Source organism: Macaca fascicularis, chromosome 1 (assembly GCF_037993035.2).
Source record: "Macaca fascicularis isolate 582-1 chromosome 1, T2T-MFA8v1.1".
NCBI classification, from domain to species: domain Eukaryota; kingdom Metazoa; phylum Chordata; class Mammalia; order Primates; family Cercopithecidae; genus Macaca; species Macaca fascicularis.
Window position 1 is genome coordinate 228,248,494 of NC_088375.1, and position 22,621 is coordinate 228,271,114.

General features: G+C 51.1%; 1 protein-coding gene across 1 annotated transcript; it reads right to left on the bottom strand.

The window, feature by feature from the left end:
• Window positions 1-434: 434 nt before the first annotated feature.
• Window positions 435-10,941, bottom strand: PHF13 (PHD finger protein 13). Its single transcript, XM_045381465.2, has 4 exons — window positions 10,578-10,941; window positions 7,855-7,956; window positions 4,390-4,924; window positions 435-3,049 (listed from the first exon to the last, which is right to left on the bottom strand). Exons 1-4 carry the CDS (start codon window positions 10,614-10,616, stop codon window positions 2,823-2,825), a joined length of 903 nt encoding a protein of 300 aa, XP_045237400.1. The 5' UTR covers window positions 10,617-10,941; the 3' UTR covers window positions 435-2,822.
• Between the last annotated feature and the right edge of the window lie 11,680 nt (window positions 10,942-22,621).

The window sequence follows — 22,621 nt, forward strand, 5'->3', positions numbered from 1 at the left end:
TGGTGGCACATGCCTGTAATTCCAGCTACTCAGAAGGCTGAGGCAGGAGAATCGCTTGAACCCGGGAGGCGGAAGTTGCAATGAGCCAAGATCGCATCACTGCACTTCCCAGCCTGGGTGACAAGAGCAAAACTCTGTCTCAAAAAAAATAAATCAATCAATCAAAAGTAGGCTAACCACTCACTGGGGCTTGAGCTAATCCACAATCTGATGAAGAAACTGCAAAAACCATTCACATCTACTCATCCTGTGGTTTGTTTCTGAGGAATTCACCAGCAAGGTACATTAACTCCGTGGACATTTTCCATCCTACTAAGTGCACACTGAGAGGTTGCCTTCCCAGAGACTTGATGTAATCATGGTTTGGGGAGGTAGTGAGTAGAGAAGTAACACAACTGTCCTTCAGCACACAACACGATTGCCTGAACCTTGAATCATGAACCTCAAAGTAGCAATATATTTATTTACAAAATATACAGTTTCACAGAAACAGCTTCGCTTTATACACATAAACTTTAAAATTACACAGAACCATGTAAACGATGTGAAGTGTCTGGCCTGGCCAAAGCTGATGGGAGGGCCTACTTTTGGGGTGACATCCTTCCCTCCCCTCACTTCATTAGCCACCAACCAGGAGCCCCAGATGGGTCATGCCTAATTTGCATATAAAGAAGCTGATTGCAGCTGCCCAGCTCAATCTAACACAAAAACCAAGGTGTCCGACTTCTTAGACACCACCCACAGGGACAGATCTGCTAAAAGAACAAAAATGCAATCAAGGAAACAAAATGGAGATGAGTACCACATGCATTCCAGAGGCGTCGAACCTTCTAGCACACATGACAGTTGCCAGGGCCGGCAGTTCCACTCTAAAGTCACATGGATTCTTAAATGCACCTTTAAAAGCTTGTGGAATTTTTTTTAAAAAAAGAAGAAAACCACTTTGGAGCTTTGGTTATTCATGTGGTGAAGACACTGGACAGGCATTATCTCAGGGCAGATCTTTGGCAAACTCCTCTCCAATGCATCCTGGCTGTTTGCCCTGGTCAGAACCAGACAAGTGTCTGGAGAGAAGGTAGTTTCTAAACCAGCTTACTATTTTTCTCTATAGAACCTCCCCCTTGGAGATCTTCACAATAAACTGGCTTCAGAAACTATTTCTCTCTAGTTTCATGTTAATACAAGCAACAGAACTTTAAAAAAATAAGACGGTTGGACAAGTGTGAAAGATACTAGGACAAAAAAATGCCTCTGATTAGCCAAATTACGGTTCAAGCCCCTTGGTGCTTCAGTGGGGGAAGGTGGGAAGAGTCTGCCTGGTGGCCTGGCACAAAGGTGCCACATGAAGGGGAAGCCCCCAGCAGGGAGAACGCGGGCCCATCCCGCTGAAAACAAACATGACTCACTTGAGTATTCTTCCCTTTCCATGCCTTAAAGAAACAACGCTTATGAAAACCTACCAATCAATTAGAAAATGTTTTGAGAACAAGTACTTGAACTGCTGAAGAGCAGTATTCTTTTCAGAGAAAGCCGGAGCCCCTCTCCCTTCTAGCCCCAGAACCACCAGTGTTCCGGGGGCACCCTGCCCTCGAGCAGAGTTCTTTCACAGCCTCCGGCATCAACTCCCAGGTTTCTCCAGAGCTGGCCCTCACAGGGGCCTCCCGGGTCCAGGATCCCAGCTGAGATCTAAGGAACTCGGCACAGTTCCAAGGGGTCATCCTGAAGGCCCATGTTACCCTCTCACTCACTCACCAACTCCAAACAGAAAAAAAGGACTCAAGTCCTAACCTTGCCCCGTGGAACCGGCAGGCCAGCCTGTCTAAAGGGCACACAAAAATCACCCAGCGGAGAGGCCTCCCTCCCAACTCTCCTTTACCCTATTATTTAGAGGAACACCATGCGGGTCCCAGTGATTGCCTAACCTTTATGCTGCTACCAGAATGAGGTGAAAGGAAGAGAGAAAGACAGAACCTACGAGTTCCCACACTCGCAAACAGCTGGCCTGGGCCCCACCAAGACCTCACACACCAACTAAGAGGGCACTCAGCAAGAAATCAGCCAATACTTTTGGCTGCATCGTGCAAAAAGACAGGGTTTTTACATCGTGCAAAACAGGAAACTGAGTTATGAACACGGGCCACCTCAACCCCCCAACCAACTCCCTTTCCACAGAGAAGTGGCCACATTGTCCCTTTTAACAAACAGAAGGAAACCTAAGAACCACGAGCTGACCCGCCACCCCAGCGCCCTTTGAGGGGAGCCCGAGGCCTCCCGCCAGTGCCTCCCCCAGCCTATCAGGCAGCAGCTGAGGCAGGCAGAGGGCAAGCCACTAAGTAGGGGCAACTTGGATGGTTGCTGTACAGACACTTTTGGTAAAAGACTTAACACGCAAGAAAAAGCTTACACGTATGGCTGTTCATTAACAGGCCGGGGAAACCGAACACCTCTCCCCAACACAGTGGAAGCAGAGTAACAGCTGGCACTGAGCCCAATCAGCGGGAATCTCTTAGCGAAGATAGCAAAACGCACAGCTACCATGGACCCTCATTTTCAAACGAGCCAAACCCGCTGCACGTGGGTGTCCAGTCCACCTCCACTGCAGGAAACGCAGCTCTGGCAGCATCGCTGGCCGGCAAAGGTTGCATTCGGTCACCAGCTATGTACAGTTTCTACCTCGGACAGCCTGTCCTTTTGCTTAGGCACCTAAATGGCAGGGATCTGCCCGCACCAGAGCTGAGAGTTCTGTGCTCAACTAAGAGAAGGGCAAAAAAGCACACCGTCGCTTCCGATTCCACACTCGCAGCCTCCTCGCCAGTCAGCAGTCAGTCCAGGAACAGCTTCCGGGAGCCCGTCCGCGAGCGGTTGGAACGGCGGATGTCAAACTTGGAGTCCCGGCACTTTTGGCAGACAAACACTTCCGGAACATTGGATTTCCGGATTTTCGCACAGGACAGGTGAATCCAGGTGTGGCACTCATTACACTCGATCATGGGGCGGCCGGCAAATGGCTTCATGCAGAAGCAGGTCACGAGGTCCCAGGAATCATCATCTGGAAGGAAAGATACTCTTAACGAGGGAAGACAAATTCCTGTCGTTCCTCGCCATCAGCTGGGTTTCTATGAAACCCACTACTCAACTGACGAGAACACTTCCAATTCCCACTCGAAGCTGACACTTCTCTCTGAAAAGGCTTTGGGAGGCCGAGACGGGCAGATCACGAGGTCTGGAGATCGAGACCATCCTGGCTAACACGGTGAAACCCCGTCTCTACTAAAAAATACAAAAAACTAGCCGGGCGAGGTGGCAGGTGCCTGTAGTCCCAGCTACTCAGGAGGCTGAGGCAGGAGAACAGTGTGAACCCAGAAGGCGGAGCTTGCAGTGAGCTGAGATCCGGCCACTGCACTCCAGACTGGGCAACAGAGGGAGATTCTGTCTCAAAAAAAAAAAAAAAAAAAAGGCACAAGGGGCTGCAAAATGTGTGGGAACCAGGTATTACCCAGGAGATGCTTATTTTATTTTTTTTCCTGAGACAGGGTCTCACTCTGTCACCCTGGCTGGAGTGCAGTGGTGCAATCACACCTCATTGCAGCCTCAAACTCCTGCACTCAAGCCAACCTCCCACCTCAGCCTCCCTAGTAGCTGGGACTACAGGCACACACCACCACACTAGGCTAACTATTGTTTTTCCTTTTTTCTCTTGAGACAGAGTTTTGCTGTTACCCAGACTGGAGTGCAATGGCGTGATCTTGGCTCACTGCAACCTCCACCTCCCGGGTTCAAGTGATTGTCCTGCCTCAACCTCCTGAGTAGCTGGGATTACAGGCACGCACCACCACAGCCGGCTAATTTTTTTTATTTTTTTTTTATTTTTAGTAGAGTCGGGGTTTCACCATGTTGGTCAGGCTGCTCTCGCACCCCTGACCTCGTGATCTGCCCGCCTCGGCCTCCCAAAGTGCTGGGATTACAGGCGTGAGCCACCGCGCCCAGCCTTTTTTTGTATTTTTGCAGTGACAGGGCTTTGCCATGCTGCCCAGGCTGGTCTCCAACTCCTGAGCTCAAGCAATCCACCCGCCTTGGCCTCCCAAAGTGCTGGCATTACTGGTGGAGCCACTGCGCCCAGCCTGGATGCTTATTTGGATGCTTACTTAGAACTATATCCTTTTTATGTTCTGAGGTCTTGGAATCTCAGCTGTCTCTAGCGGCAATCAACCCCTTCCTAAACATCTCGATATCCACATTCCTGCAGCTCTTCTCCTCCTTGGACACTGGGGCTGTCACACTCTACAGAAGGAACCAGACCCTCTGCCCCAGAGAGATGACCACTTAATAAAATAACCTCTCCTCTAACCACCAGCCAGCAAGAGTCATCATCCTTCAGAGACTCCTCACCTGAGTCCACCATGATGTCCTCATCATTGCCAGTGCTGTCCTCGTCTCGGAACACCACCTGCTTTCCCTGCCGGACGATAGTCCGTTTGCCTTCAGTTTTTATTTCTTTGACCTGATCAGGTGACACAGTGGCACAAGATCCACTGGAGGGAGTATCGGAGTCCCAGCCCGAGCAGGGGTCGCTGGGAGCCTGGGGGATATCCTGCAAGGTGGGACTCGTAGGGGTCTCCACGTAGGGGTCAGTGGCTTCCAGCTTCAGCAAGCCACCCCTGTACCCCTCCTTCCCGGGCGCATCGCTGTCTCTGCGCTTCCTCTTCTTCTTCTTCTTCAGCTTGTCCGTTTTCTTTCTGTCCAGCAGGAAGTTACTGGGCTTGGCTCGCTGCAAGAGAGTGGGCTGCAGGTGGCTAAAGCAGCGGTCAGAGACTGGCAAGGGCACTGAGGACGCGATGTCTGAGAAACCCGCATCCCAGCCGTCGCTGTCAATGGTACCAGCAGTGCTGTTGGCAGGGCTGGGGCTGCTCCTTAAAGGGAGTTCCTAAAAAGATAAAGGTGGTGGATTCCAGTTACTGGTGACAAGATCCAGCCCAGACCAGAGCATCCCCAGCTACCCAGCCAGGTCAGACCTCCAGAGACATCCGCACAACTTTGCGCTTCTCTACCCATCAGCATCACACTTGAAGCAACGGTACCACGAGTTCTGGCCGGGCGCGGTGGCTCACACCTGTAATCCCAGCACTTTGGGAGGCCAAGGCAGGTGGATCACCTGAGACCAGGAGTCAAGACCAACCTGGCCAACATAGTGAAAGCCCATCTCTACTGAAAATACAAAAATTAGCTGGGTGTGGTGGTGGGCACCTGTAGTCCCAGCTACTTGGGAGGCTGAGGCAGGAGAATCACTTGAACCCGGGAGGCGAATGCTACAGTGAGCCAAGATTGTGCCACTGCACTCCAGCCTGGGTAATGAAGTGAGATTCCGTGTCAAAAAAAAACCCCCCAAAAAAAACCACAGTGCCATGAGTTTAATGTGATGCCACAAGGAGAGAAACTCCCTGCCGAACCCTCAGCCCCATCTTAGAGACAGGAAATTAATCAATGTGCAACAGGTGTCTGTGGGAAGGAGTGCTGTGGACACCCACTCCTATCTGCTCATCTTTCCCTGATTGTAAAACCTCTCCTTCCATTTGCCCTCCTAAGAAATATATTAACTAAATTTAAATTAGTTTTGAGAATTTCCTGACACTCTTAAAAAACTAGACATTCCAAAATATTGCAAAATCCAAGTAGGTAATTACTGCCCCAAAGCAGTGAAGTAAACTCTGTGGTTCCTTCAGATCACAAGTATATCATCTGCAAACAGTGGCAACGTTCTCATTGTTAGAAAACAGGCATTAGGCTGGGTGTGGTGGCCCACGCCTGTAATCCCAGCACTTTGGGAGGCTGAGGCGGGTGGATCACCTGAGATCAGGAGTTCGAGACCAGCCTGGCCAACATGGTGAAACCCCCTCTCTACTAAAAATACAAAAAAAATTAGCTGGGCACGATGGCGGACGCCTATAATCCCACCTACTTGGGAGGCTGAGGCAGGGAGAATTGCTTGAACCCAGGAAGCAGAGGTTGCAGTGAGCTGAGATCGCACCACTGCACGCCAGCCTGAGCCACAGAGCAAGACTCTGTCTCAAAAAAAAAGAAAAAAAGAAAAAAAGAAAGTAGGCATTAGCCACCTATGTTGGCAGTTTGCCTGCTAGAAATGTACTGAATGCAGCTGGGCACAGTGGCTCGTGCCTGTAAATCCAACACTCTGGGAGGCCAAGGCAGGAGTATCACTACCTCGCGTCCAGCCTCGGCAACACAGTGAGACCTTGTCTCTGCAAAAAAAATAAAATTATGGCCAAACACGGTGGCTCACGCCTGTAATCACAGCACTTTGGGAAGCCAAGGCAGGTGGGTCACTTGAGGCCAGGAGTTTGAGACCAACCTGGTCAACATGGCGAAACCCTGTATCTACTAAAAATACAAAAATTAGGTGGGCGTGGTAGTAGGCCTGTAGTCCCAGCTACTTGGAAGGCTGAGGTGGGAGGATCACTTCAGTGCAGCAGAAAGAGGTTGCAGTGGGCCAAGATCATGCCACTGCACTCGAGCCTGGGCAACAGAGCAAGACCTGTCTCAAAAAAAAAAAAAAAAAAAAAAAGCTGGATTCTTCAATTTTGAGCTTAACAGAATATGAAAGAGGCCTGAAGTTTGAGCACCACAGCAGCTCTCCTCCAGTCCTGCCCTTTTCTCAGCAAGCAAAAAAAAAAAAACCTCCTTCATCTACATCAAGTTGTAGCCGTGAGTTCCTGAACACAATAATGCGCATTTCGGGCAGACAGGGAGCTGAGAGACAGCACGTGCACCGAGTCCAGCCATCTGGTTGAACCCCAAGCTCCACCACTAATTAGTAGGTGACCTAAGGCAAAGTTTTCCCTCTCTATGCCTCAGTTTCCTCATCTTACAAACTGGAGATAAAAAAAATAGCACCTACCTCATAGCATTACAAAGGCCAAGAATAGTGTCCAGCCATGGTCAACAGTCAATAACTACAGACCCTTATTAAGAGCAAGCAGACGGCCAGGTGCAGTGGCTCACGCTTGTAATCCCAGCACTTTTGGGAGGCCGAGGCGGGCATCATGAGGTCAGGAGTTCGAGACCAGCCTGGACAACACAGTTAAACCCCGTCTCTAGTACAAATACAAAAACTAGCTGGGCGTGATGGCGCACCCAGCTACTTGTGAGGCTGAGACAGGAGAATCGCTTGAACCCAGGAGGTGGAGGTTGCAGTGAGTCACAATTGCACCATGGCACTCCAGGCTGGGCGGCAGAGCTAGACTCCATTTCAAACAAAAAGAGCAAGCAGATATCACATACTTTATTTGTAAATAAACTTTCAAAGTTTACTAAACTGGCTGGGTGGTAGCTCATACCTGTAATCCCAGCACTCTGGGAGGCCGAGGCAGGCAGATCACCTGAGGTCAGGACTTCGAGACCAGTCTGGCCAACAAGGTGAAACCCTGTCTCTACTAAAATACAAAAAAGAATTAGCTGAGCGTGGTGGCGCACACCGGTCATCCCAGCTACTGAGAAGGCTGAGGCAGGAGAATCCCTTGAACCCGAGTGTGGAGTTTATGCCACTGCACTCCAGCCTGGGCGACAGAGTCAAGATTCCATTCCAAAAAAAAAAAAAAAAGAAAGTTTACTAAACCATTTTCTAGACAAGCCTGCATTTTCTACCAGAGTTTTAGAACCATTTCCCTAGCTAATTCAAACTCTCAAGAAACAGATTTCTGCCAGACTAGTGACTGAGGCCACCACAAGCAGCCCCTTCCAAATCTACTGACCCACTGACCAGTCAGAAGCCCACAAGCTTGCGGCGGAAGCACTGGGGTTTGACTACCCATCCAGAAAGGTCTCAGAAACTCAGAAGATTACCTCCTTGGGATAAGGGATGTAGCCAGCATAGGCCAAGACAAAGGTGCAGAATTTGTTGAAGTCTTCCACGGTCCTGCGCCTCTTGCAACTGGGGGAGTATTCCTATTAAGGGGAGAGAAGAGGGAATGTGTTTGAAGGAGAGGCTACTAGGCAGAATCACAGAAACAAAAGTAAGCTGGAACTTTTGTAGTCAACCACTCAAAAAATACCGTTAGATTTAAATGGTCCACAAACAAGATAAGGTAAGTTCAGGTCAAGAAATAACACCATTTTCAGAAAGTAGAAAGAGGAGTATTAAGACTTTATGCCAAGAATGCAGGGAAATCAGCTGGGAGATAAAAATGTGTACAAAGGACTATTTCTTAGAGCTCATGTGGCATTCTCTGACGTTATCTATTAGTCTCCACAGGTCTAACAGGAGAAGCTCTAATAACTACTTTTTTGCTACACATTTTACATTCTGAGTATGAACTGCTGCAGCAGCTGTAACTGATGTTAAGCGATTCAAAAATCAACCACTCGCCGGTTGCAGTGGCTCACGTCTGTAATCCCAGCACTTTGGGAGGCCGAGGCGGGCAGATCACGAGGTCAGGAGTTCGAAACCAGCATGGTGAAACCCCGTCTCTACCCAAAATACAAAAATTAGCTGGGCGTGGTGGCGTGAGCCTGTAGTCCCAGCTACTCAGGAGGCTGAGGCAGGAGAATCGCGTGAACCCGGAGGCGGAGGTTGTGGTGAGCCAAGATCACGCCACTGCACTCCAGCCTGGGAGATAGAGCAAGATTCCGCCTCAAAAAAATAAATAAATAATCAACCACTCATTCTCCAGAGTTCTCGGAGACCTGGACCCTGGAGCTGATTCCTGGCTGACCCTGCCAAGCTAGCACCACCTGAGAACCCCTCTCTCGTGCTCAGAGGGTCCCCTCCGCTCTCCCAGCAGTCGGGATGCCAGGCACCCAAATGTCTCAACTCACAATAAACCAGGAACCTTACTGCGAAGCTTAGTCCTACATTTAAATGGAATAGTGGAGGTTTTTGCTCGCGGGTCCCAGCCCTATTCAATCTAGAAACACCCATCACAAGAAGAGATTTTCTCCTGAGAGAGAAGCACGGAGAGATGGAGCTCTTATTTGCTCCTAAGCAAAACAAGTGTGCTGTATTGCTGTTTATTCGCCCAGCACGTTCCCTGAGGTTCCTTTCAGTGCCTTGTCCGACCCACCCCCATTCTTTCCGAGGTGCTGTTACCTGGCCGCCGGTCTGCTGGGGAAAAGCCAGAGGGGAAATGGGGGGCAGGGGTCTCGGGCCGCCCCTACCGCCGCGAGGAGCAGGCGTGCAACCAGCGGGTTTCCTTTCAGAAAGTCAGTCGCCTTAGAAAATTGTTTTCTCAACCTGGTTCAAGCAAACCTGCTCCTCTCCCACCCGCTTGGACCCCAGGGCCGTCCACGGAGCGGAGGAGAAGGCCCGCGGTGACCGCGCTCCCCGCACTGGCGAGCCTGCCGAGCCCCGGGAACCGCGGGCCGCCACCCCGGCCTCCAACTCCCGCGAACAACTTTTCTTTCGGCGGGGAACCAACAGAAGTGGGTCAAGAACCCGAATGCCAAGTGGAGGGCGGCGGCGGCCTCGGGACGGGGACGCGCGGGAGGCACCGGCGCGGGGAATGGGGGGGCTCCACGCCGCCCCCACCCGGCCCACGCCGCCCGCCCGGCCGCCTCCTCCGAAAGCAGATGGCGGAGCGGCCCCCACCCGCCCTCCCGCGGCAGCCGCCCCCCGCGACACTCGGCCCCGGAAGGTGCGGGGCCCATCCCGCGGGTATGTGGGAGGGGGCGCCAGGCAGGATTCGGGGGTCCCAGGCCTGGGGAGGCCCTGCGAACTCCCGGGGGCGGCAGCGAGACCGGCGGGCTCCTGCGCCGCCTCCCCTCCCCCACCCGCCCGCGGTCGCCGGACCCGCACTCGCGACCCCAACGCGCCTCGGCTGGGGGGAGGGGACCGCGCGGGGGGGCGGCCAGGAGCCCCGAGGGCTGATCCCCGGAAGGAGGGGGAGTGAGTCGGGGCGGAGCCAGCAGAGCCCGCGGGCGGGGGGCGGGGGCCCGAAGGGGGAGGCCAGCGCGCCGGGGGACGGTGGGTGGGGGCAGGACTCGGGTCCTCAGAGCGGGTGGGGCCCCCGAAGGACTCGGCCCCCGGGGGCCGTAGGGGGCGGGGGCCGATTGGGCCGCGCGCGGAGTCAGGGGGCGGGGCGCGGGCCACCGGGCCCGGGGGATCGGGGGAGCAGCCGGGGGCCGCGGGAGCCGACCCCCGTCCGAGGGGGGCCTAAAACTCCTCTAGAGCAACCGGAGCCACGGGCGGGCGGCGGCTCGGACCGCGTCCCCGGGGGCGGGGAAAGAGTAAGCAGGCCGGTGGGGAGGGGCTGGGGGCGCCGACAGGTCCCGGGGCGACGCGAGGCCGGAGAGGGGCGTCCAAGGGGAGAGAAATAGGCGCAACGGCCCTGGGGAAAGGGCGCGGGGAGGACGCGGAGGTCCGCGGAGGGGACGCGGAGGCGAGGCCCGGTGGGGAGAACCGAGCGCGGGCCCGAGCAGGGGGCGGGGGTTGGGCTCCAGGGGGGGCCGACAAGGGGAAAGCGGGGGAAGGGGAGGGCGGCGCTCCGGGCGACCGGGGGTCCGGCTGCCTGAGGAGAGCAAAATCGCGGAGGGGGTGGTCGGGGGCGATTTGGGCGCACAGCTTCACTCACCTCCGAGTGGAAGGCGGCGGCGCAAGAGTCAGAGTCCATGTTCCGGGCGGGGGGCGGCGGCTGCGAGAGTGCAGGAGCTGGGATGCGGGAGCGGGGCCGCCCGGGGCTGGGGGCTCGGGCGGCTGCGCAGGGCGAGGGCGGACCCGGGAGGGGTCGCCCGGGCTGGAGGTGATGGGGGGCTCAGCGCGTCGCTTCTCAGGCTGTGACCCCGGACTGGCGCTTCCACCGCCGAGCGGAGTGGACGATGCAGCTCCCGCGGCGGTAGAGGCGGGAGAGTGGCTGCGGGGGGCGGCGGCGGCGAGCGGGAACCCGACCGGCTCCCCGACCTGACGCCCAGTTCGGCTCGTGTCTCGGGAGGGAGGGCGGGAGAGCTGTGAGGCCTGTCGGGAAATGTAGTCTGGGTGACGACTGGAAGCCAGCGGAGAGGGGGCGTGGCGCGGGGGGCGGGCGTGGTGCCTTGTGGGAGTGGTAGTCCACGGCCCGCCAATACTGCGCACAAAGGAAGCCTTGGGGACTCCAACCCCCATGAGGCTCCGCGGCGGCGGCCCGGTGTGTGGAGGCGGGTCTTCTGGACTCGAGGCCGCGGGAGCGGGGGTGGTGCGGGGGCCCGCGCCGGCTCGGCCGCAGGGGGAGGGGCAGTGTGAGCGGTAGCGCCTCGGTCTCGGCGGGCGCGGGGGCGGGGGTCGCTGCGGCGGTGGGGGCGGGGCTGCCAGCCCGGGTTGCGAAGGGCGGCGGCGGCTGGCACCTCCCCTTCCTCATCTCTTGCTTGGGGTTCGCGCCCCTTTGTGGGGCTGGGGTCCCCGAGGCCCGGCCGGGAGTAGGGGCGGCGGGGGCGGGGACGCTGACGTCGCGGCCCGGCCGGGCCCAGCTCCCGGCTCCCCGCTGAGGGCGGAGTCGTCGCCCGGGCCCCCGCGCCAGGCCTGGCTCAGCGAAGTTGTTTTCGCGGCTGCGGGCTTCGCGCGGCTCCCTGCTCCGGGTCCGCGGGGCCGGGACTGGACCGGGGTCTTCTCTAGGCATCTGCGGGATTCACTCGAGGTGGCCGGGTTCGTTCATTAAAAACACCGGGCCAGCGTTGTCAGTGTTCTAAAGAAGTGTGCGTTCAGTTCGCTTTCTGTTGCCGCCTTCGCTTAACCTTGGGACGGGCCGTTTTCCTACTCTCCTGAATATCCTCCTCGGAGGAGACCGGCCCGCAGGGCGAGGCGGAGACGCGGTGTTTAGTACTGGCATCGACTGGTACTTGTTCACTGGTGTTTAACTGGGATGGGCAGTGTATAAACGCTGGACCGCAGAGTATCTGACAGCTGTACGTGTGGAGGGCTGGCCGGACACGGAGGGGAGTGCCCCTATGCGATGACCAAAAGGCGGCCTGACGGGAACATTTTTAATAACCATACGAAAGTGGGGGGAAAAGGTAAGTAAAAAACGCAGATGATTCAGTAACCCGTTTGGTAGCTTCGAAGAAGTTAAAGGGGAGTAACACAAAATTTAAAATTCAAATTAGAAAACGAACTCTTGGAGATACTAGTAAGATATGTGACAGGCGCCTAATGCTACATCAGCTGGCTGTTGCTATTTCAAGGGTTATGATCATTCTGATGAAGATATTTAATAGGAGATGGTGTTAATCTTAGAAATACTTCTCTGAGCCTCAGTTTCCTAAGCTGTTAAATTTTTAGCGTAGTGCCTGGCTAAATAAATGGTAGCTTACTGTTGTTGTTGTTTTATTTCTGCAATATTATAGCCCATTGGAGGGCTTCCCAGAGATGATAAATTGAGGTACCTTACAAGATAAAACATAGAATTACTATGATTAAAACAGAGACATCGGACTTGGCCCATCGAGACTTGATTAACAACTTCTTATACAATTGCACATTCACAGATGATTTAGTCAGATTTGGAATGTTACCTGGTTACTGTGACCAAAGCAGAGGTCCCAAGGTTAGCCAGTATTGCCCAAAGTCATATCACAAGGAGCAACTTGTTTTGCCAGAATAAGAAACACTGCTAAGAAGGTGATGATCCTGTTGGTAGTTTAAAAATGTAAATACCAAAAAGAATGATTTTTTTTTTTTTTTTTTTGAGATGGAATCTCTCTCTGTCGCCAGGCTAGAGTACAGTGGTGTGATCTCGGCTCACTGCAATCTCCACCTCCCGGGTTCAAGTGATTCTCCTGCCTTAGCCTCCAGAGTAGCCTGGACTACCGGCACCCGCCACCACACCCAGCTAATTTTTGTATTTTTAGTAAAGACGAGGTGTCACCATGTCAGCCAGATGGTCTTGATCTCTTGACCTGGTGATCTGCACGCCTCGGCCTCCCAAAGTGCTGGGATTACAGGCGTGAGCCACCGTGCCTGGCCAGGAATAATTATTAGAGGTGAAACCCAAATGAAAGAAGAGGGAATTTTTTTTTTCACATCTCATTATTATCCCCTATGGTAAATGTTTCACATAATAAACATTAAATTCTTCCCCACACACATACACAGACTAAGAAATTATCGGGCCAGGCGCAGTGGCTTACGCCTGTAATCCTAGCACTTTGGGAGGCCCAGGCAGGCAGATCACCTGAGGTCGGGAGTTTAAGACCAGCCTGACCAACATGGGTCAGGGAGGCGGAGGTTGCAGTGAGCTGAGATTGCGCCATTGTGCTCTAGCCTGGGCAACAAGAGTGAAACTCCATCTTTTTTTTTTGTTTGTTTTTGTTTTTTTTTGAGACGGAGTCTCGCTCTGTCGCCCAGGCTGGAGTGCAGTGGCCGGATCTCAGCTCACTGCAAGCTCCGCCTCCCGGGTTTACGCCATTCTCCTGCCTCAGCCTCCCGAGTAGCTGGGACTACAGGCGCCCGCCACCTCGCCCGGCTAGTTTTTTTTTTGTATTTTTAGTAGAGACGGGGTTTCACCATGTTAGCCAGGATGGTCTCGATCTCCTGACCTTGTGATCCGCCCGTCTCGGCCTCCCAAAGTGCTGGGATTACAGGCTTGAGCCACCGCACCCGGCCTGAAACTCCATCTTAAAAAAAAAAAAAAAAGAATAGTCGCCTGCCTTGGCCTCCCCCAAAGTGCTGGGATTACAGGTGTGAGCCGCCATTTCCCGCCTAATTTTTTTTTTTTAAGTCGGGGTCTCCCTATGTTGCCCAGGCTGTTCTGGAACTCCTGGACTCAAGGGATCCTCCTGCCTAGGCCTCCCAAATTGTAGTTTACAGTCCTGAGCTACCTTGCCTGCCTGGCATGAATACCCATTCTGAGCAAAAGTTATCACAAAAGTTATCACTTGGGTCTGAAAATCTGTCCCCTGACTCAATCCATGTTCGGGATTTTCTCCTGAATTCTAAGCTCAGTTTTGTCAACAAGTCAATTATTCTGAGTAAGTCCTTCATTTCCAATTTGAGAGTTTATTTTTCTTTCTTTTTTTTCTTTTTTGAGACAGTTTCACTCTTGTTGCCCCTGCTGGAGTGCAGTAGTGTGATCTCGGTTCACCACAACCTCCATCTCCCGGGTTCAAGCGATTCTCCTGCCTCAGCCTCCCGAGTAGCTAGGATTACAGTCATGCGCCACAACACCCGGCTAATTTTTTGTATTTTTAGTAGAGACGGGGTTTCACCATGTTGGCCAGGCTGGTTTCGAACTCTTGGCCTCAGGTGATCTGCCTGTCTCAGCCTCCCAAAGAGCTGGGATTACAGGCATAAGCCACCGCGCCGGATATTTATTGAATATGTTTTTAGTAAATAGTAATTTTTAGTACATAGATATGACCTGTACCTTCCTGCTACTCCAGTGAAAGAAAAAAACTTCATGAAAAAGGACCTCTTTTGTCTTTCCATTTCCCTTACAAATAGAGCCCTTTGGGCCGGGCGCGGTGGCTCACGCCTGTAATCCCAGCACTTTGGGAGGCTGAGGTGTGCAGATCACTAGGTCAAGAGATCAAGACCATCTGGCCAACATGGTGAAACCCGGTCTCTGCTAAAAATACAAAAAATTAGCTGGGCGTGGTGGCGGGCTCCTGTAGTCCCAGCTACTCGGGAGGCTGAGGCAGGAGAATGGCATGAACCTGGGAGGTGGAGCTTGCAGTGAGCCGCATCCCACCACTGCACTCCAGCCTGGGTGACAGAGCAACACTCTCTCTCAAAAAAAAAAAAAAAAAGAGGCCGGGCGCGGTGGCTCAAGCCTGTAATCCCAGCACTTTGGGAGGCCGAGATGGGCGGATCACGAGGTCAGGAGATCGAGACCATCCTGGTTAACACGGTGAAACCACGTCTCTACTAAGAAATACAAAAAAAAATAGCCGGGCGAGGTGGCAGCGCCTGTAGTCCCAGCTACTCGGGAGGCTGAGGCTGGAGAATGGCGTGAACCCGGGAGGCGGAGCTTGCAGTGAGCTGAGATCCGGCCACTGCACTCCAGCCTGGGCTACAGAGCGAGACTCCGTCTCAAAAAAAAAAAAAAAAAAGAAAAGTACAGCCCTTTGGAGGAAATGTAGATACTAATGTTTACCATCCTTTCCCTAAATTCAGGAAAAGGACTATACCGCTTGTAGTTGACCCAAACAATCTCACAATATGTAGCTGTGGAGTAATAAAATTTATTTTCTCGCGCCTGTAATCCCAGCACTTTGGGAGGCCGAGGCGGGCGAATCACGAGGCCAAGAGATCAAGACCATCCTGTCCAACACGGTGAAACCCTGTCTCTACTAAAAATACAAAAATTATCTGGGCATGGTGGCATGCGCCTGTAGTCCCAGCTACTTGGGAGGCTGATGCAGGAGAATCGCTTGAACCCAGGGGGCAGAAGTTGCAGTGAGCGGAGATCATGCCACTGCACTCCAGCCTGGCAACAGAGTGAGACTGTCTCAAAAAAAGAAAAAAAACATTGATTTTCTCTGTGTGACAGGCTTAAGTTTGTTCAGTATCTCTCGTTTTTTTATAGGTGTATTGTACTACTCCTGGGCTGCAGGGGGCGAATCTGAAATTCCTTGATTAGTTCAAGAACATTCACCATAGTAGCCAGATCCTTGGAGTCTATGATCGTTTTCTGCTAAAAACAAAAAACAAACTAATTATACCTACTGCTGAATACTAATTCTCTGATTATTATAGTTACTTAGGAGAGGAGGAAAAAAGCCAGCGTTAGCACAGGTTGCAACAAGTTAAAAATACTAAGAATACCATGGTTTCCCAGTAAGTAACTTGAGAATGTGGTTATTTTAATTGAGTTACCAAATATAGCTTCACCTTCCTAAATCTCAGCAGCTACACTACATCCACTTGAGGGAACATACAAGAAAGCTTTCTGTCTCCCATTTTAGCTCTGTGCTTAAGTGCAGGTGTGAGCATAACCAAAGGTTTGCTTTTAAAATGTTTCAGCCTTTTGTTCAGCTTAATCGTTTTTGTTTTTGTTTTTTTGAGACAGTCTTGCTCTGTTACCCAGGCTTGAGTGCAGTGGCGCGATCTGGGCTCACTGAAACCTCTGCTTCCCAGGTTCCAGCGATTCTCTTGCCTCAGCCTCCCAAGTAGCTGGGATTACAGGCGTGTGCCACCGCACCTGGCAAATTTTTATTTATTTTTGTTTTTTTATTTTTTTAATTTTTATTTTTATTTTTTTTTTTTTTGAGACGGAGTCTTGTTCTGTCGCCAGGCTGGAGTGCAGTAGCGTGATCTCAGTTTACTGCAACCTCCACCTCCCCAGTTCAATCAATTCCTCTGTCTCAGCCTCCCAAGAAGCTGGGACTATAGGCGCACGCCACCATGCCCAACTAATTTTTTGTATTTTAGTAGAGACAGGGTTTCACCATGTTGGCCAGGATGGTCTCCATCTTCTGACCTTGTGGTCCACCCATCTCGGCCTCCCAAAGTGCTGGGATTACGGGTGTGAGCCACGGCACCCGGCCTAATTTTTTGTATTTTTAGTAGAGACAGAGTTTCACCATGTTGGCCAAGCTAGTCTCAAACTCCTGACCTCAGGTCATCTGCCTGCCTTGGCCTCCCGAAGTGCTGGGATTACAGGCCTGAGCCACTGCGCCTGGCCTCTATTTATTTATTTATTTATTTATTTATTTATTTATTTTTTTAAGCCTGGAGTGCAGTGGATCCAACACGGCTCACTATAGTCACTGCAACCTAGGCCTCCTGAGCTCAGGTGATCCTCCTGCCTCAGCCTTCCTAGTAGCCGGGACTACAGGCATGCACCAGCACACCCAGCTTATTTTTGTTTTTTTTTGTTTTGTTTTTGTGTTTTTGAGACGGAGTCTCACTCTTTCGCCTAGGCTGGAGTGCAGTGGCGCCGTCTTGGCTCACTGCAAGCTCCGCCTTCTGGTTCACGCCATTCTTCTTCCTCAGCCTCCGGAGTAGCAGGGACCACAGGAGCCCGCCACCACGCCCGGCTAATTTTTTTATATTTTTAGTAGAGACGGGGTTTCACTGTGTTAGTCAGGATGGTCTCGATCTCCTGACCCCCATCATCTGCCCTCCTCGGCCTCCCAAAGTGCTGGCTATTTTTGTATTTTTTGTAGAGAAGGGATTTTGCCACATTGCCCAGGCTCATCTTGAACTCCTGGTCTCAAACGATCTCCCCACCTCGGCCTCCCAAAGTGCTGGGATTACGGGCATGAGCCACCATGCACAGCCCAGTATATTCTTAGGAATGCTTTTTACCCTCTGATTTCTACCTTGCTCACTTCCATTTCCAGGAGATGGGAAAAAAGTGAACATTCCACAAAGTCTTGTTTTCAACTTTTAGTAACTTGAAAACTGTATGAATGTGTGTGAATCATTTGAAATCATTAGTAATTTCTAGACTATATATTTTCAGCGTTTCACATAGTGAATCTGACCTACACATAGAAGAATCAAATGAGTTTCTTGAGTTCATACTGGTAGAATACAAAGGTAATAGCTAGGCTGGGTGCGGTGGCTGACACCTGTAATCCCAGCACTTTGGGAGGCCGAGGCAGATGGATCACAAGGTCAGGAGTTAGAGACCAGCCTTGCCAACACAGTGAAATCCCGTCTCTACTAAAAAAATTAGCTGGGCATGGTAGCACGCACCTGTAGTCCCAGCTACTCAGGAGGCTGAAGCAGAAGAATCGCTTGAACCTGGGAGGCACAGGTTGTGGTGAGCCAAGATGGCACCACTGCACTCCAGCCTGGGCAACAAGACTCTGTCTCAATAAATAAATAAATAAATAAATAAATAAATAAATAAATAAATAATAAAGTTAATAGCTAAAGGCTGGGTGCTGTGGCTCACGCCTGTAATCCCAGAACACTGGGAGACCAAGGCAGATGGATCACTTGAGGTCAGGAGTTGGAGACTATCCTGGCCAACATGGCAAAACCACGTCTTTACAAAAAATACAAAAATCAGCTGGGCATGGTGACAGGTGCCTGTAATCCCAGCTACTCAGGAGGCTAAGGCAGGAGAATGACTTGAACATGGGAGGTGGAGGTTGCAGTGAGCTGAGATCGTGCTACTGTACTCCAGCCTGGGGGATAGAGCAAGACTCTGTCTCAAAAAAAAAAAAAAAAAAGATAATAACACTATATGTCAAACACTGTTTAAATGTTTTTACTTACACTATCTCATTTACGTATGTAAATACATTTAATAAATAGAGAATAGTGCAACATTGCTTAAAGAAAAAATGTTGGCCGGGCGCGGTGGCTCAAGCCTGTAATCTCAGCACTTTGGGAGGCCGAGACGGGTGGATCACGAGGTCAGGAGATCGAGACCATCCTGGCTAACACAGTGAAACCCCGTCTCTACTAAAAAATACAAAAAAACTAGCCGGGCGAGGTGGCGGGCGCCTGTAGTCCCAGCTACTCGGGAGGCTGAGGCAGGAGAATGGCCTGAACCCGGGAGGCGGAGCTTGCAGTGAGCTGAGATCCGGCCACTGCACTCCAGCAAGGGGGACAGAGTGAGACTCCGTCTCAAAAAAAAAAAAAAAAAAAAAAAAAAAAAAAAAAAAAAAGAAAAAATGTTTAGGTTGGGCACCATGGCTTATGCCTGTAATCCTGGCGGAAGCTGAGGTAGGCAGATCACCTGAGGTCAGGAGTTCAAGACCAACCTGGCCAGCATGGTGAAACCCCATCTCTACAAAAAATAGAAAAAGTAGCCAGGTGTTATGGTGCATGCCTGTAATCCCAGCTACTCCAGAGGCTGAGGCAGGAGAATCACTTGAACTCAGGAGTTGGAGGCTGCAGTGAGCCGAGGTCGAGCCACTGCACTCCAACCTGGGCGACAGAGGGAGACTTCGTCTCAAAAAAAAAAAAAAAAAGAAAAAGAAGTTATATATGGTGAGTGCATTATACACTATACCTTAGAAAACCTGGAATCTGAAAAAATCAGGGTGTATGATACAAGAAAAGGCACAATAGCTGTGGACTTTATCGGGGCTAAGGGGTGTGTTACTAAATATTCTTAAAGAAGAAAAAAGAATAACCACTTTTTTTTTTTTTTTTTGAGATGGAGTCTTGCTCTGTCCTCCATGCTCAAGTGCCACAATCTTGGCTCACTGCAACTTCCGCCTCCTGGGTTCAAGTGATTCTCCTGCCTCAGCCTCAGAAGTAGCTGGGATAATAGATGTGTGCCACCACGCTTAGCTAATTTTTGTATTTTTAGTAGAGATGGAGTTTCACCATGTTGGCCAGGCTGTAAACAGCCACTTTTAAAATGACCTTAGGGTCTGGCGTGGTGGCTTATGCCTGTAATCTCAGCACTTTGGCTCAGCACCAAGGCTGGAGGATTGCTTGAGTCCAAAGTTTAAGACCAACCTGGGTATCACAGCGAAACCCCATCTGTACAAAAAATTTTAAAAATTATCCAAGTGTGGCCGGGCGCGGTGGCTCAAGCCTGTAATCCCAGCACTTTGGGAGGCCGAGGCGGGCGGATCACAAGGTCAGGAGATCGAGACCACAGTGAAACCCCGTCTCTACTAAAAATACAAAAAAAAAATTAGCCGGGCGCGGTGGCGGGCGCCTGTAGTCCCAGCTACTCAGGAGGCTGAGGCAGGAGAATGGCGGGAACCTGGGAGGCGGAGCTTGCAGTGAGCCGAGATCGCGCCACTGCACTCCAGCCTGGGCAACAGCGTGAGACTCCGTCTCAAAAAAAAAAAAAAAAATTATCCAAGTGTGTTGGCTCACGCCTGTAGTCCCAGCTCCTTGGGAGGCTGAGGTGGGAGGATCACCTGAGCCTGGGAGGCAGAGGTTGCAGTTAGCTGAGATTGCGCCACTGTACTGCAGCCCGGGCAACAGAGGGAGATCCTGTCTCAAAAAAAAAGGTAACATGGCTGGGCGAGGTGACTCATGCCTGTAATCCCAGCACTCTGGGAGGCCGAGGCGGGTGGATCATCTGAGGTCAGGAGTTTGAGACCAGCCTGACCAACATGGAGAAACCCCGTCTCTAATAAAAATACAAAAGTAGCCGAGAGTGGTGGCTCATGCCTGTAATCCCAGCCACTCAGGAAGGCTGAGGCAGGAGAATTGCTTTAACCCAGGAGGCGGAGGTTGCGGTGAGCCGAGATCGCACCACTGTACTCCAGCCAAATACCAAAATTGAGTTGTTTTTTTAAAATAATAACATTATTTGTTAAATAACATCACAGATTAAATCACTTTTTAATTTTTAGCCTCAGAATGTTCAGGGAAATCACATTATCTTAAGTTACTTAGGTAATGACCATTTTTGTAATTTTATTTTATTTATTTATTTTTTTTGAGATGGAGTCTCACTCTGTCGCCCAGGCTGGAGTGCAGTGGCGCGATCTCGGCTCACTGCAACCTCCTCCTCCCGGGTTCAAGCTTAAAGTGTTTGAACCTGGAGGCAGAAGTTGCAGTGAGCTCAGATCATGCCACTGCACTACAGACTGAGACTCCGTCTCAAAAAACAAACAAAAAACATTTCATCTAGGTGGTTATGTTCATTTTGTTTTTGCTTGCCTGCATTCTCTTTCTGTATTACACGTACATTATCTGTTAACTTAAGTTCAAAATAAAATTAAGAATTCATATCTTGAGAAAAGAAGTATTTCATTGATAACCCAGGCCTACCAGGCATGTGAAACCTTGTATATATATAGCTAAGTCAACAAAGGAATGTGGTGAGAAAAGAAAGGAACCAATTTAGACCTATCAGCTGTGTTAGGAATTTTGAATAACCTACTAACCCAGGCATGCTATTTAGCTCTTTCTTTTTTTCAGGGGTGGGGCAGGCAGAGTGGGAGCAGTGGAACAATGACAGCTCACTGTTACCTGGGCTTATGTGATCTTCCCACTTCAGCCTCCCAAGTAGCTGAGACTACAGGTGCATGCCACCACGCCTGGCTAATTTGAAAACTTTTTGTTAAGACTCAAAATATTGGGTCTCACTATGTTGCCCAGGCTGGTCTCAAACTCCTGGCCTCAAGAAATCCTCTTGCCCCAGCCTCTTCCTCCGAGTAACTGGGATTACAGGTGTGCGCCACAACACCCAGCTAATTTGTTTTATTTTTAGTAGAGACAGGGTTTCACCGTATTGGCCAGGCTGGTCCCGAACTCCCCATCTCAGGTGATCCACCCACCTCGGCCTCCCAAAGTGCTGGGATTACAGGCGTGAGCCACTGCGCCTGGCCGAAAATGTTAACGTCATAAATTTTTTTAGGCATATGAATACATATAACAATTTGGGTGATACAATGAGTTATCTGATTTTTCACTTTATAGCTTGAACATCTTTCCATTTAAATAAATACATCATTATTCAAGGCTACATAGTAAGACTGAAATATGATATTTAAAAATAACCCGTTATTGGGAATACAGAAGAACCGTACTCAGTCCTCAACTATGGAAACATTATTGACTTAATTATTGGACTTATGCAAGATGGGTAAGCTGACCCGGGGAACGGGAGTTCTTTTCCCTGCAAACATTCCACTTCCTGGCTACTCAGGCTTTCTTGTCACAAAGCCTGTGCAAGGAAGCTATTGGCCCTGCTCCTGGGCCCAGGAATGCTGCCGCTGCCTTGAATAGCTGTGTGAACAGTCCTTCTATGGGCAACAGGCAGCCCGCCTGGGTACCTGAATGTTTTCTGATTTGGGCCCGTGCTGCCCATGCTCACCCTGAAATTCAGACCAGATGCATTCTTATGGCAAAATGACGTGAAACTTTAAGTAGAAGAGAAAGCCTGCGGTTCTCATTTCAGAGGTGAAATAAAAACAAAATGTCTTCTGGAAAGGCTGCGCGGACCTAGACCTCGCTAGAACCAGCGAATGATAGCCAGCTCCCATGCGCCTGGCCTGCTCTGGGACCCACGTGGGCGGGCGCCTTCCTCAGGAATGCGTTCTCAAAGGCCCACCGGGTGTAGAGGGGGCTGGAAAATAGCACAAACTCAAGTGTCCTCTGCAAAGCAGCAGTCCTGGTGGTGAAGTAGGGGTCTTTTCTAAAACTGAGTAAAGCCTACCTTCCACTGAAGAAAAAATGGCTTCCAAGGGAGGGCTCTTTTTTCCCTACAAGTGACATTCAAAGTGGTGCTGTCTCTATTGGAACTAAAATAAGGGCGATTCCTTCTTTCACCATTCCCCACCACAATACAAGTGACGGGAGGACTGTGCTGAGTGGCATCATCTCCTAGTTTCAAGGCGGTCTCCCATCTGACTTTGAGCCCTCGCTCTTTATATCCAGTTCCCCTCTCGTGGAGTCCGAGCAGCTGCTGCAGGGAGGCCCGGGAGCCAGCAGCTGCGCCGAAGGCTCTGAAACTACAACTGCGCCTGAAGCCGACTAAAGTTAACGCCTGTGTGGTAGAGTCAGAAGCTCCTGCAGGAACACAGGAATGGGGCCGACTCCTGGAATCCGGCCCGAGTCACTTATAAATGCGCCAAGAAAAAAAGTCTTTGAAAAACTTTATACGCGTTCTTGCTTTGGTCCAGAATGGTAAAAAGCCTATCCTTTGAGTGTGTCCCGTGATAGGGTTAACTAGCAACCCTTGAAACTAGTGGAACACAAAAAGCAAAACAAAAAGCCATTGTACCCAGCCGCCCCAGGACCTGGGCCGCCGCCCTTGGGAAGTCTGGCATGAAA